Source organism: Nannobrachium achirus (assembly GCF_963921795.1).
Source record: "Nannobrachium achirus genome assembly, chromosome: 7".
Lineage (NCBI taxonomy): Eukaryota > Metazoa > Chordata > Actinopteri > Myctophiformes > Myctophidae > Nannobrachium > Nannobrachium achirus.
In genome coordinates this window covers 9,912,756-9,929,249 of record NC_137816.1, presented here as the reverse complement: position 1 = coordinate 9,929,249, position 16,494 = coordinate 9,912,756, and the positions used below count along the sequence as shown (strand labels likewise).

Sequence of the window (16,494 nt, the reverse complement as noted above, 5' to 3'; positions counted from 1 at the left end):
AGAGGATGGAGAGATAGAAAGTGAAGAAAAGTAAGTAGGTCTATTACACAGCAGGAAGAGCCCACTGGGTCAATTTGGTCTGTACTACTCAGCCAGTGAGTGACTGGCTGGGGTGAGTCGCCTTCTATTCAGGGTCCTCTATTCAGCCATCACTCTTGTCTCAGCCACAGCATGGAACCCCTTCTGTGACTTGTCTCTCAGAACAAGGCCAGTAGGCGCTTGTTGACAATGATGTGCCTTTGAGCCTGTGTGTCTGCAGTGAAGCAGACTGCCTGCTCTGTACATCATAGTTGCATTTGAGGTTTACAGTGGTGATATTATAATAAACTGTATTTATAAAACAAATGTTTACATAAAACCAAAGACCAAACTGCAATCTGCAACAGGATAAAAACACACATGTATACAATATAATGGGTCTTGAGAAATAATAACATGTACCAGCTCCTTCGGCTCTTGCTGGGTAAAGGCACATAATGTACAGTAACTTTAAGGTAATCAGTAAAGTAAACAATATGTTTTTGTTAAGAAAAGAAAAGGAAAGAAGAATAGTAAAGAAAAGAAAAGGCCATGACAGTCCATTAGTAATCATTGCTATAGACTATTCGTGTTTGTTCATTAATGGTGTCTTCTCTTATATCCATCTCTTTATCAAACAGAAAATATATTTTCAGTGATTGATGTGATACTATTCATTCTCCTTATTGGATAAAATGTATTAAAATTACCTGAACATTTTCTGTTCACTAAAGAGATGGATATATTCTGAACAAACACTATAATACTGAACAAACACATAGCAATGATTGTTATTGCCATCGGAATATAGAGCAATTTAACACTTTAAATGTTAACACTAAAAAAATATAATAATCACTTATATCTTTTGACTAATGGGCATGTTTTGTTTTGTTTAGCTCACTGACTACATAAGACTCACAGTATACTTTACATACTGCTGACCAGCGTTTACCAAAGCATACTGTACCCCTTTGATTTTTGAGATAGCCTCTGAATTCTGTTCATTTCAGAATTAAAACCAACTTGCAGACATTTGACGGCTTGAGATCGAACACACTATGGATCGTTGTTTGTTTTTTGTTAATGTTTCATTGTGTTTTTAATGAATTTGTGTGGATTGATTTCAAAGGTCTAGCAGAAAATGGCCCCTGGTATTATTTCAAACGACAAGTACTTAACCCCACAATGATGTTTAACCAACATCAACTCAAGTATTCATGTCAGTTCAGTTACATTGTAATAACTAATAAAAAGAAAAAAGAAAAGAAAGAAAGAATATAAAATCTGAATAATGTTTACATGTTATATTATGATATATTATGGCTAAAGATGTGAATAGAGAATGACATGTATTGATGCTTTCTGGTCCTTTAATCCCTATAACATAACATTAATGTAATGTGCTCCCTTTCTTTGCTTTTCCAATCCTCACCTACCTGTATCTATCCATGTGAGGTTCTCGAAAGACACGCACGCACGCACGCACGCACGCACGCACGCACGCACGCACGCACGCACGCACGCACGCACGCACACACACACACACACACACACACACACACACACACACTATGAAGCGCCAAACGTGCAGTCTGAACGTTGGCACGCTCACACACACACACGTTTTTGTTAAGTGTTTTCACTCCCAGACATATAATCGAGTCCAAAGAGAGGCCAGTTTGTGGGCGGGGCAGTATAGAGGTGAAACATCTTTTTAAGGATTCTTTAAAACAGTGGCTCTCAAACATCATGTCAAGGACCCCCCAATTGATACGTATTTGGCCATGGACCCCCTTTTGAAAAGAGTTTGTGCCAGGGACCCCATAAGAGATTTGTCAAAAATATTCGAAAATAGGAGATCTACAACACACAACATCACACTCACAACACAGCACATCACGATGTGACGCGTTGTGATCCTATAGATATGAAATAAGGCTTTTAACTGTTCCTCAATTTGCTGGGGACCATCTGGAGCCCCCTCGAGGACCCCTGTGGGTCCCCGGACCCCACTTTGTGAACCAGTGCTCCAAAACATCACACCACAAATGTACACTTCCTCCTGAAGGATAAAGTCAAGTAACTCAAAGTCATCCTGCCTACTTTGGCTTGTGAGACTGCGTGTGTATCGTGCGTATTCATGTGTGTATTTGTTTTTGCGTGAGTTAAAAGGTAACGTCATTCATGCACTGTAAGGACATAGTAGCTCTTTGAGCAGAGCGTCTTAGGCTGGCTGTCCGCTGAACAGCACAGCTCTGTACTGCAAGAGACCATGTGCTTCCCAGACCACAGTTTGCATACATCAGACTTCTCTTACAGTATACTATACACAGTCAAATCCTCAATTTAACCCCGAGAGTGTACAAAATGTAACCATCATCACACCATGGTTACAAATGGATCAATTAACACAGACGATTTCTGTTTTAAAAGTAAAATCAAAATCAAAAGCAGTTTTTATTGTTTTCATGGTGTTTAATAATTGTTTGTATTAGTAGAAAGCATATTATGAGCAGGGTTATATTGAAACAGAATATAAATAAAACATACAGAGTCCTCTTGAGATCACATACTGTATACAGTATAACATAGATTTTAATGGCAGGGCTGCATAGCACACTGTCTCAAACTCTCAAACTAGTTCCTTCACGCTGTTCTCTTTCAGGCAGATGCCAGAATGGTGCACATTGGACATTTCTCATTCCTGCTGCTGTTATAAGCTATTTCTTTCTGCCATGATAACTGATCCATCCAAAATATCTGCTCTTATTTTCTTTATTTATTTATTTTTGTCTTCTGAGACAAATCCCTCTCTTCGCCTTTGTGTAACTCTCCAGTGGAGAGTTAAGCCCCTATCATAGTAGTGTAGTCTTTTTAAGTCATAAAACTACAACGTTGCGTCATTACTCACGGTGAAGAGCTATCCACCGCGAACCCTGACACATCTCTCTGTTTTTACTTTCAGACAGATCGGCCCATCACCCCGTTCACAGATTGGTCGATCTAGACCAGTCAGTCACAGTGATAGGACTTCACCGTGACTGACTATGATGGCCTCCACTTGTTTTCTAACTTTAGGTGAATAGCTTTACACCTATAATTTGCGGTGATAGGCTCTTCACTGCAGACTCTGATAGGAGCTTTACACAAAGGCCAGAGTCTCCACATACACTGCCATTAAGACAACTGTTCATGCATGCATTGCACGCAACTGTGCTTAACCGCTACGCTGTTGCTCCACCATTATATGAGTGGCAATAAACCTATTCAGGTTTACTTTGCCAAATTTAAAACGTCTGTTACTCCATATTAGACTATCACATATACCTGACCTATAGTGAATGCTGTGGGTAGCATTTGGCTGTTTAAGCTACATAAACTGTTTAACCAATGAGTAATCTTTCCCTTCCTCCACTTTCCTTTTGTCCTATTCCAGTTCCCTCCTTTCCTCCTAGAATTCATACGGGGACACAAACATAGTGACTTTGGTGATGTACCTCCCTAGCTGGACACGCTTCTCCAGTTCAGTCATCTCCACCTCGGCCTCCAGTGTGAGCGGGCCCTGCACCGGGCTCACCAGCATCAGCTGACCCGTCTGCCGGTCTGAACGCTGCACTGTGAAGTGGCGCCGAGCCTGCTTTCCTCCCAGTAGGGAGAAGCGAAGCGCGTCGCCCATTGGACGCATGGCTGACACGCGAAACATGACACGGGGAGCAGACAGGTTCGACACAACTGACAGGTAGTGGTAGGAGAAGGAGTTGGGGGTCTGAGAACAGGCCTTGTTGTCCACAGGACACGGGTTGCGCTCACAACGTCTGGAAAAGAGAGGGATGGAGGAGTTAATGGAGCTGCGTGTAAACATCTTGTTCCATTGCTCAAATGTACACATTTATTTTCAGTCTAAGCAATGCTCTTCATTTTCTTTGAATTGACTTGTTCATAGGGCATGCTATTTCACCTTTGGAGTTAATTGCTTAAATACGTACTGTTACATCCTTATTCTTAAACAGGGAGACAATTTGTCATAAAAACAGATATTATAGCACTCACGATGGAGAGGTCTTGACATAGGTAGCATTGCGGATGCGAGGACAGTCCACACGTACGCATTGGAATCCTCCATAGGTGTTAATGCACATCTGGTCTCTTGTGCAGTTGCTCTGTCTGGTCGCACACTCATCTATGTCTGTGATACGGGAAGAAAATATATGTGAATGAAAAACATTTAGCTGAAGGAGGAAACATTTCATTCCAAATGAAGAGTGTAAAAGCCTAGTAGTGTAAAAGCTCCTAGTGACGAATCCCCGGGCCCTGGCGTTTCTCCAAATCCCGCCGCCGCCACCCCCCCTCCCCCCCACGCGCGCGCGGGGCAGTACTAATAAACAATAATAGGCATGTCCTTCATAGGCTCCCTGTTTGGGAGAAAGTGCGCTCTCTCACATTCATCGATTCGTATCGTATCGCCTCTCTCTGTATAGCGCAGCATATAGCAGCGCACTTGGCCAGAGAGTGAGGGGGAGAGAGAAAGGGAGAGAGAGAGCATGAACCATAATGAGAGAGAGAGAGTGTGCGTGCATAACGCTCACTGTGACTCACCAATAGACGTCTTCATAGAAATAACGATGCGAAAAAAATAGTTTTTATTTTTAATTTGATTTACACAGGGCCTTCCAGGTGACGGGCCCTGGCGCTTAAGCACAGGTTAGTCCAATGGTTAGTCCGGGTTTGTTTACAGTAAGTGGTTTGAACCGGCCTATAGTGGGAAGCTGCAGCCCTGCCATTCTTAAAGCCTGATTTACCGAAAAGCTTGTAGCTTGCAGAGCGTCAGATCCCGAGCACTTACTAGGGGACTAGAAATCGTGAACTATTTTGTGCAATACTGTACCTTCTCACTCTTTGCTGTGAATTGAAATTGAAATAGAGCAATTTCTGGTATTGGAGAAAAAGCACAGTAAATAGAAGTTGTCTCTTGTGACTGACCACCCCACTGCGGTAAAGTAAACTTCATAGTTTACAGTACACTTCATCACTTTTTTTCTTGGCTGTGATCATGACTGTTGACTAAGAAATGAGATGTGTAGACCCTAAAATAGGTTTTACATTAAATCTTCTGAGTTACACTGAATAAGCAGAAATTGCTCCTCCGTCTTGCATGCATGCCTGACAAGTGTTTTGCCTTGGTTGAACTAACATCTGAATTTAATTTAATTTATAATAAGTGATTCATTACTTTTATTTTCGGCAGCTTTACAATTTATTTGAACATACTTTTCAACAAACATTAGGGTTTATTAAGGTCTTGTAGATCAGCTATTTCCCCTACTTTATTCGATTTTTATTTCATTTATTAAAGAAATGACTTTTAATGAAAATCTTTTCTGATGTTTGAGTTGATTTTTTTGGATCATGTTTTTTGAAAATGTTTTGAAATAAGTAAAACAAAAAAATATATGCTCTATTTATATGCCCTGGAAGGGAGATGGGATGAGAGAGTGATTATTGAAATGACAGGCTACAGGGTACTTCACATCTTTTCTTCTTATTGAACTTAAACTTAACCTCTATGGAAGTGTCGCCACTCCGACAATAAGAAGTCAATTCCGGAGTGGCGACATGTCGGAATGGAGAGCGACACCCAAACTTTTATGTTTGCTTATCCTTATTTTGTGGAGTAAAACGGGACCTGGGAAAAATAATAGTTTCACAGGCAGGAGGAGGCAGCCCCATGAAGGAAAGCCATCCAACAGTCTGTGGTGTGGAAAGTTCCCACTGTGCGGTGATGAATGTTGCGCTGCAGTGTGAATGTGTTGTTGTCTTGTCTTACAGAGTTTTTGTCTCTGCTCTTTTACATGATGGAGTGAAGCAGACTTGTGAATACCTACAGCAGTGGTTCCTTAACGTGCGGTTGTGACCCATTTTGTGTCACGGACCTGTTTATAAGGGTCGTAAATTGAATAGCACGTTTAAAAGAAAATTCCGATTCCAAAAGATTTTCAAAATTAGAATTAGAAGAAGGGGGGAAAAAAGATTTCCAGAAATGTCCAAAATCTTTTTAAAGTTGTGAAAATGTCTCTGAAAAAAGCTCACAACGTGTTACGGTGTGACACCATCGTGTCTCATGGTGCCACATCGCAATCCGCTGTGAGCTATTTTTGAAATACTGCTTAAGTGATTAAATCCTAAAGTATTTTTGTAGGTTGGGGAGACAACACATTTCTCTTTTGGGTCTCGAGTTGAAAAGCTTTGGGAACCTCTGACCTACAGTGAAAGTGAAAAATTATGAAAAAGAAAACAGAAATACAGAAGCAAACAAACAGTTAGGTTCAATTCACACTCTAATAAGGAGCCTAACTTATTTCATTCATTCAGCCCGGCTTCAAGTTCATATTCTCGGCTATGAAGCCAAGGAAACAGCGGTCATTTGGGAGGGAGACACGCCGACTTCCAAATGCTTGTGTGGCCGTGTTTTGAGCGTAGCATAGCGGATACATTGTCAGCTGGTTGGTTCTCGCTCTGGCTGGAGAGTGGAGGCGTGCGCGACACACACACACACACACACACACACACACACACACACACACACACACACACACACACACACACACAGCTTTGCTGTGACTCGCTAGTCGCTGACTGTTTTCAAGAGGAAAGAAGAGCTTAAAGTAAACACAACTTTGCTAGTGTTCCGTGTTGATAGCCTATATTATCTCTATGGTTTATAGCCGATCTCCAAGCTCCGTGACGAATTGTGACTGTGATGCATGCAGAAAGAGAGGCGGCACGTCTATAATGTGAGCTTGTAGATTGAATGTTTTCGACGGAGCTCGCGAGTGTGTGAGAGTGAGTGAGAGAGACAGAGAGACCCCGTCTCCATCTGGTGCTGCTGCTCACTGGACCTCCAGCGTGCAGCCACGAGGGCCAGTCAGATATGTATCCGTCCTGCTAAGCTCATGTATCGGCCACAAACGTTTTCATGCCATGGTGGACCTCCAATATTTACAAGCGACTTCGGCGCTAGCCGTTAAGAGAGTATGAATGGACTCCCCCCGAACTTAAATCATTTCGGGTCGGGGAGCCCTCCCGAACTGAAATAAGTTAGGCTCCTTATTAGAGTCTGAATCGACCCTTAGAGTGCGCACCTTTGCAGCTGCGTCCGTCGCGGGTCACATTGTATCCAGCGGGGCAGGTACAGCGGTAGTGACCAGGAGTGTTGACACAGGTATGTAAGCACAGTCTGCCAGCCTGTCTATTATGGAACAGCTCACATTCATCGATATCTGTAAAAACGCTCACGCACACACCGACATGTTACAACCTATATATCGTCACTGTCGGGTGAAAACCTTGCACATGTCCAAAACTATTACTTTTCAGGGAATAAAAAAAAAAACAGCGTTTCAATGGATGCAATGTAGTTATAGAATATACTTTGCATTGGCTCAGTAGTAATAAAACCCACAGACAGAATTAACCACTTTAACTCTCATCTCATGCTCATTCTAAAATTGTGAAAATAGCAGATCTACAAGTTCACAACACGTCACATTTTGGCGTGTTGTGAGCTTGTAGATCAGCTATTTCCGCTACTTTTGAGTGACACTCTAGTTTGTTTCTGCAGACAGTGACAATATAGTACCTCAAATTACACCTCGAACAAGTATTATGCTTAATTTAAATTACAGTACGTTGTATAAATCAGGCTTCAGTCCTACCAGTGCAGATGGTGCTGTCTCTGCCAGAGATTGTATATCCTGGTTCACAGGTGCAGTGGGTGGTGCCCTGGACCTGTGTACAATGTGATGGACGGACATAGGGTCCAGCGGTGGCAGCTGGTAAGGTGGTGGCAGCAGCAGCTGGGGACGTGGCTGCAGACGTGTTTGTCAAAGTGATGAAGACTAAAAGCCAGAGGACAGAAGACAAAGAGGGGAATTGTTCACGTCAAGTCCTTGATGACACACACCACTTACACACCACTTATTATGGAGTCATAGGCTACAGCACATTATTACAAACTAGACATTATTATAAACAAAGACCATCTCGAATAACCTTGTGGCTCCCATGTGGATCTCGGAGTTCAAATGTGGCCAGTCTTTTATGTCAGTCGTCTAATTATGATGTATGACTATGATTTGGGCAAGGTTTCAGCCTGATCTGACACACTTTCACTTCTATTGTAAAAATCAGTGTTAACAATATAAAGGAGAAAATAATGCATTGAGGTACTTCTTTGGGCTAGAAATTTGGCGCGCGCACAGCCGCACACACATGCATGCACTCACGCACGCACGCACACACACACACACACACACACACACACACACACACACAGTCCCTTATATAGACTGCTACAGAGCCATGCCATGAAAATAAAATAATGGACACAAATGTATAACACCATATCTACCAATAAAATGCATGGAATCTATATGTGTGTGTGTGGGTGTGAATCTCAGTACAACTACATTAAGTACAATGACAACTAGTAAACGTGTACACTGCAATGTGTACAATGGGTACAACAGGTATTGCATAACCTGCGTTCCCAATGTGCATTTTTCTCAATGGGTATATTTCCCTAGTAAATAAAATAAGAATATATATTTTTAATTTATATACTAAGTATAATATATTTGGAATTATTCAAATTTAATTTATAATAGAAACCTCGCCCCACATTTGGAGTCATACTTCATGAGGTGCTTTCAAATCTGGACAGTTTGAGCGGCGAGATTACATACAAAATCAAAGACGAGATGAGGTGCGACATGCAGGGCGCGGTGCGAACGAGCCAAACGGGGCGACACGAACGGTCACCTCGGTATCTTCGCCCCAGCAGGAAAAATCGAACTGACGCGACCTTCGCTTCCCCCCTACTCCACCCATCTTGTCCTGACAGCCAATCAGTGTTGATATTGTTTTGGGTGTTTGGTTTTGGTACTTTTTTCCGGGTGTTTCGCCTTGATTCCGACTGAACATAATGTTTTTCCAACGCTGACCAGCGTGACCAAAGTGAAGCGATTGAAGCGACTAGAAAACCATGTGACTATCAGGTTGGACACATGAAATCCCAATTTATTTGGCACAATATCTGCTGCTTATTGTCTCTGCCAGGCCAAAGGCAGGGTGGGACTATGTTTTGCACCCTTTTCTTCCATCCGCGCGCGTGTGTGTGTGTCCACCAGTCTGGTACACAGTATCTCTATGGTCATGTGATCAAGATGGATCTGTCCGATATTTCATATTCCATCATATTTGTCTAACATTGGCTTCCAAAGTTTGTATGATTGGTCTGTTTTGAACAAAATGCCTGAAATCATGGAAACAGCTTGTGATTTCCGTGAAATTTTGCATGCACATTCCCAATAAGTCAAGGAACAAATGTCACACTTTTCACATTGGCCTGTTGTAGCGCCACCAGCAGCTTGACTTTTGCTAAACACCTTTTTGGAGCAAAATGCCTCAAATCATGAATGTATCTGTGTGTCTGTGTGACCGTGCGTGCGTCCGTCCGTGCGTGCATGCGTGTGCGCACGCGTGTGTATGTAAGATGATCTACTGTAGGGCTGTCAGAAAAGATAAATAAAGGCCACACAGGCCTGGCAGTGTTGGAGCTGGTCAGTAAGAGACAGGCCTGTCATGGTCAAGCTACATTTAAAATCCACATGGGTCAGCATCTAACTCTTTGCAGTACTGTATGTAATGAAAATAAACACAGAGAAACAAAACCAAACTGGGCCACACTGATTCAGTGTGCACTCTGTGTCCAGCCACATCAGGGATCTGCCGCTCAACCAACAGTCTTGACTGATGTTATTTAGATTTTAAGAAATAGATTTATTCTACTGACAAGCTAAATTAATGGCCGTAAATATGCTTTTTAGAGATACTAAATTACATCAAGTGTAAAAAGTATTTTGCACATCATTTAAACACTTAGGCCTGACAGTGTCGTACTCTATTTTCACTGTGCAACACCGGTGTACGACGGAGTGTAAATTAAGCATATAGGCTCAGGCTATTTTTGACATATTGGCCTATACTGTAACAACATTCCCAAAATAGGGACAGGGTAAATGTGTAACTGCTTGATATACAGTACTGTATGTCCTTATAAACAAGAGTTCAGTTCTTGATTGCCAGTGGCATTCTGTAAGACGTGTGATCTGAAATTGCATAACAAAACTACACTAGCACATGTTGTGCATGCCGTCATGCAGTAAGTGATCCCCTGAGGGTGCAGTGGAATATACCTACATGTTGGCAAGGGGCTCTGACAGGTCGCTCCAGCCCAGCCTTTGGCACAGGTACAGGTGAACTGGTTCACCTCATCCACACAAGTTCCTCCATTCAGGCAGGGTGAGGATGAACACTCATTGATGTCTGAAAGATGGCAGAGAGGGTTATACAAGGCAACCCCCCGCTACATTTAACTTTGTGTGTGTCTGCATGCGTGTATGGAGGCGCAAAACAAACAGACAGACAGACAGACAGACAGACAGACAGACTAGTGGAGTGCAGATGAATAAGAAAGAGAGACAGAGAAAAACGAGACAGTAAATTAGTTAATGTTTGAAGCCTTTGAAGCAATACCTTGACATTTGGCAAGCTGTCAGAAGAGACGCAAGTCACAATATCACATATCGCTGCATTGAATAACCTCACTGGATGACCAAGAACGTGTATGAAAAAAGGGTAACATGATCATGCGATGCATGTGAAATGGTATCTTATCTAGAAGAGAGGAGGGAAGGTAAGGAGAAGGATGGGGGCCACACAGAAGATTGGCGGAGCAGATACAGGAATGAGTGATGGGCCGAAGTGGAGAGAAAAAGATGGGAGATATTATCAGAAGGGATGAGAGAGGTTGTACACAGCAAACTCCTGAGCGTGACCCACATTTCCTATTCTGGGGGCAAACATTCAGCTAAAATAGCTGTTCTACAAGCTCACAACCAGGCCCAATGCATTGTAAGCTTGTAGATTAATTATTTTCGGCCAAGAGATTTTGTGGAGGGAGAAAGTAGGGGGCATATTATTATATAGGGTTTCGGACAGTGGTTAATTCAAGAGTGCCTTTCAGACTAACGCTGAGGATTCTGCTGTGTAGCGGGCAGGGGCGTGCTGGCCATTGGGATAAGCGGGACAACTCCAGAACGGCCAGTTCATTCCCGGCCGGTCGAGGCCGTCCATTAGGAAAAAAATAAAAATAAAATGTCGGCATTCGTTCCGTTTTGGGGGCTGGGCGGCCAACAAAGTAAATCGTCACTGTGAGACAGAAACCTCGTATCTCAAAGTTTCAAATGTATACATTTTTTCGCAAAGCAAAGCCCTGCTTCATCATACAAGGCCGTTGCACAAAAGTAGTGAAAACAGCAGATCTACAAGCACACAACGCCTCGCGGTGCGAGGCGTTGTGTGCTTGTAGATAGGCTGTTTTCACTGGTTTAAATCATTTTTAAAATGATAAATACAAAATAATCGGTTTTGGACATACAAGGTTTCCACCCGAAAACTACTAAATATAACTCATGTACAGTAATTGGCCCACTGGCTTGTCACTTGTCATGATCTGAAATGGCAAATCTTTGAGTAGCAGCAGCAGCGCTATAGAGAGAGATCTCTCTCTATAGCGCGCAATGAGGGCCTCTCCAGCTCTTTTTCCCGGGCTGAATCAGGGGCCCAGCATGTCCCTGGTAGCGGGTCATCTACCAGGTGGTCATGTGACTCACCACGACAGGTGGGCTGCTGACCACTCCAGGTCAGACTTTCCTGGCAAACCCTGCTCTCTGAACCCACCAGTTCATAGCCAGCGTCACAGAGGAAATGCACCTCATGGCCCACAGTCTGGGCCTTGCCCAATTTTCTGCCGCCGACGGGCGCATCCAGTTTTGGGCAGGTGCCTGTGACGGGGTGAGTGGGTGGTTGGTGAAAAGGAAGAACAATTGATAACTTTCAACACGCATCCTTATTTTGTGCATGTCATAGGTGAACTTTTACAAAATATTTTCAAAGGTTTTTGACTTTTTTCAATTAAAAAAAAGGTCAACATCTAAAGAAATAAGTAAAATAGCAGATACTGTACAAGCTCACAGCACAATGTTTCTGGCAGTGGCATCATGGCACATTGTGAGCTTGTAGATCAGCTATTTTTGCTGTTCATCATACAACTACATGGTAGGGCGTAAGTGGTGTCAGTCTGCTTACTGTTGTTGGGTCTGGCTGGCTGCTTAGATGCACCCTGCAGGAGGTTGATCTTCTTCCTCAGAGTACGAAGGCTCTGCAGGTAGGAGGCTTCATGGGCTGAGAGAAGCTTCTGGACCTGCTTCAGTGAGCTCTCCATCTCCTGGCGACTGGGACAGTCCTACAAGTAGAGGCCAGGGAAGAACAAACATGTCAGGGGCTGTCTTTAAATGACTGAAATACTCACGCTGATTCCAGAACATCAGACAAGATTTCCAAAATGTTCAGCTTGGGTGACAATATGTACATCAAGTACAATACAATATGGCACGATATACTGTGTAGATTTTAACTTTAGGTAATGTCCTGTTGCTTGACATTTAATGCTGAATTCAATGAGATCCTGGCAGAAAAGATGTTTAATTCACATGCATCTGGATTCAATGAGCTTTGACTTATGAAAGTTAATTATCACATAGGCTCATTTTGGCACCAGTATTACACATTTCAGGGTTGAAGGTTGTGCTTAGCATAGCAGCATGAACCACCCATGACAGACAGCATTTGTTTAAATCTGAATTGCACTCAATCACCTCCTGACATTCTTACCTGCATTAACCACATGAACCCTAGCGGGGTGAACATTCAACTTACAGCGTACAGCTATTTCCGTCAAAGAGATTTGTTTGGTGGATAGGGAAAAAAAGAACTTGGCATTCGTTAAAATGTAATTCTTTATTCTCTGGGTAAAACTAACACGCCATAAACAGGTGACATCACAGTGATGTCAGATACTCAGAGCAGAGATCTCCATATATGGGCATAAAAGGGATTCTGTTATGGATCTCCATTTATGGGCAAAACAGATGGCCAAGCAGATGGCACGACCTCGCCTTTTGGGGTTTTCGCCCTTAGGCGTCTTACTGGTATTATCTTATATTATGCATATATATTGATGACATCAGGGATCTACATATCTATCTATTAAACCAGCAAACTCACTCACTCACACACTCACGCTCTAACGCTCTAACGCTCTAACGCTCACGCTTATCTATGTTTATCTATTCACTCGCTTCAGCAACTGATCCCAAAGTTCACATGGTATTGGCCATTAGCATTATACCAACGGTGACGGAGCCCGAATTTCATTTCTCCCAAATTAAAGCTGTTTATTAGCGTTTTCTTAGCCTGTCGTCAGGGTTACGGTCCGTTCCTCCAGGCCATGGGATCTGTAGCCCCACACACACACCCCTCTCTCTCACAGTTAGGAATGTGCATTCTCTCTCTCTCTCTCTCTCTCTCTCTCTCTCTCTCTCTCTCTCTCTCTCTCTCTCTCTCTCCATCTCTCTCCCTCTCTCTCTCTCTCTCTCTCTCTCTCGCTTTCTCTCTCTCTCTTCTCTCTCGCTTTCACCAGGTGCGTTTGATGTGTGTCTCATCTTCCAACGGGTATGAAAAAACTATGTGGAGCAAGTGCATACTTCTATTCACCTAATTTTGCTGTTAAATTATTTGTATCCATCATAAATATACACTCCTCCATGAGCTGCTCCTTACATTATGATGCTCCCACATTTTCTCATGCACGCACCAGTTATAGTAACTTTCCCCACAACCGACACTCTGCACATATTTTGGAGCACATATCTTCGAACGGGTAAGGTCTAGTGTGGGTATAAAATGGAGAGTGAAATGAGGTCTGACTGACTGACATGAGCTGGCCGTTTTCATACTAACTGCTACGGTCGCAATAAATATATTTTATCCATGAGGACATCAGCTCACAATACTGTACTTCAACGATTCATGGTGATCTTGACTTGTTGTGAGTGCAGTAGATTGGTCCAATAAAATAGCAAACACTTCAAGCACTGACACGATCCTCCTGGCTGTCTGACCTTCACATGACCTGAGAGTTCTATGTAAAGATACTACAAATTCATTATGAGACAGAGACTAGAAGGGATTTGGGGGGGTCTCAATCTACAGTACCCTAGTATGGGTTGTTTTGTGGCAGAACATTGTTAAAAGATAGAAGTATCTTGCCAGGTTTGCAAACAGTATATTCCATTCATCATTTTCTTTTTGTGGAGTAAACCTTGTGTTACTTACTAATTATTAAAAGTATTATTGTTATTTATCGTACATTTAAATAGCATAGAAAAATCTGGATATTCTTTGCTATCCAGTTGCCTTACTGTAGGGGCTGAGCCACTACAAAGGTCTGATCCTATAGAAGAATATCCCCAGGCCACTAGTACATCCAATGGATGTACTACTCCAAGGCTGTCATCCATAGCTGGATACATTCTTGTCAACATCAGACAATGCTACAACAACAACATACAACGTACAGTATAAGTGCGCAGAAAGTCTGGTTTGCTATCACGGTCATTTACAGCAGCAGTAATTGTTTTGACATTCAATGGAATGAGGGCCCTGCAGGAAGATTATCAAACACTTTTACATAGTGTTATATAAATCACTCACACTCAAATTTGGGTCCGGGGACCCTCAAGGGTCCTTCTGGGGGTTCCAGGGTGGGCCCAGCAAAATGAGGAACATTATAGCCCTATTTCTAGTTATTTATTCATTTTTGGCTGTTTGAAAATGACAGATCTAAATGGTAAATGTTGCATTTATATAGCGCTTTACAGAGATTGTGCATTACATTCACGCACACATTCATACACCGGTGGTGGAGGAAACCATGCAAGGCACCAACCTGCTCACCGGGAGCAATGTGGGGTTCAGAGTCTTGCCAAAGGACTCTCCGACATTAACTCAGGGGGAGCCCGGATTCGAACTGGGAACCCTTCGGGAACCCTTCGTGCTCTAATAACGGTTTCTCTACCCCTGAGCTATGCCCCCCATCTACAAGCTCACATGCGTTGTGAGTTTGAGAAGCACTGATATAAATGTTGTGTGTAATTCTTGGCACATGGAATAAATCAGCTATACGTATTTCACTCACATCAAGCTGTCGCTTGGAGTTTGACTGGGGTCAGTCAGTGTGGTTGGGTATAAACACCCTTGGGGTAAACATCACCTATATCAACAACCTCCCCTCTGATTGGCTCAAAGAGCCAGGGGAGTGGTAGTAGCTTGTTTTCCATCTAATCCCTGTTCCTTCATTACTCTTTTTCATTCAACAACTTCCTTCTCTGCCTCCCGCTCGGTCCTCTCATGCGTGTTTTCACACAGCAAATTAGTGTTTTCATCCAACAAGAGTTATGTAAGAAAAGTCAATATTTGTTGAAAACACCTTTCTGATTCAGACAGAACTGGGAACTGGAGAGACTTCAGTCGGGCAGTGGGGGGAGTTGGTGTTTATGAAGAAGTGTGAAAGCTCTCTTTCTTTTTCTGCTGCATATTTCATGTGGCTTCAATAGGGCTGGGCAATATTGATATTGTGATATGAGTCTGGATACTGTCTGGGATTTTTGGACATAATATTATGATATTAGGCGATATCATTTCTATCAAAAACATGTTAAAACATAAATAGCAGGATTTAGAATACAAGCATGTGACATGTTGTGAGCTTGTAGATCTGCCATTTAAAAATATATATATATTATAATCACAATACAACATCACAATATCGATCTTGTCCATATCGCCCAGCCCTGATGATGTGGAGATGATGGATGATGGAATGCTTTGGTTTGTATCATGCTATTAGAGAAATATTTCTGTATTCAGAGTTGACTTATGAATGCTAATTAACCCTTGGGCTTATTTTGGCATCAGTCTTACACATTTGAGTTGAAGTCCAGTGGCAGCTGGCCATTCACTTAGCAACATAAACCCACCCATTGGTTCAGCATTGGTTCAACTCTGGCTGATTACTTGATCACATTGGGGCAGCATAGCTCAGGGGTATAGGAAATCGTTATTAGAGCCCAAAGGGATCCCGAAGGGTTCCCAGTTCGAATCCGGGCTCCCCTTGAGTTAATGTCGAAGGGTCCTTGAGCAAGACTCTGAACCCCTAATTGCTCCCGATGAGTAGGTTGGTGCCTTGCATGGTTTCCTCCGCCACCGGTGTGTGATTCGGTGAATGTAATGCACAATCTATGAAAAGCGCCTTGGATAAAAGCGCTATATAAATGCACCATTTACCATTTATCACATTGATTTGTGAATACTTGATCACATTGATTTGCACCCCCTCCCACTCAATCACTTCTTTCCTGTCATTCTTCACTGCATAACATGCAGCATATCTTCAAAAGGAGTGCAAAAACATCAGGCTAAACGCAGTCTGATTTGTTGTGGTCCTGCAGGTTG

General features: G+C 42.7%; 1 protein-coding gene across 1 annotated transcript in view; it reads right to left on the bottom strand.

The window, feature by feature from the left end:
* Window positions 1-3,472: 3,472 nt before the first annotated feature.
* The window catches only part of LOC308288570 (fibulin-7), a gene marked incomplete at both ends in the record, with an annotated part of 13,556 nt that continues 534 nt past the window's right edge, over window positions 3,473-16,494 (bottom strand). The window contains 7 exons of the mRNA XM_080730041.1: window positions 3,473-3,836; window positions 4,072-4,207; window positions 7,161-7,298; window positions 7,734-7,916; window positions 10,279-10,404; window positions 11,754-11,924; window positions 12,229-12,385. Of these exons, the coding sequence (XP_080586167.1) occupies window positions 3,473-3,836; window positions 4,072-4,207; window positions 7,161-7,298; window positions 7,734-7,916; window positions 10,279-10,404; window positions 11,754-11,924; window positions 12,229-12,385 (1,275 nt within the window). The remainder of the gene's footprint in view (window positions 3,837-4,071; window positions 4,208-7,160; window positions 7,299-7,733; window positions 7,917-10,278; window positions 10,405-11,753; window positions 11,925-12,228; window positions 12,386-16,494) is intronic.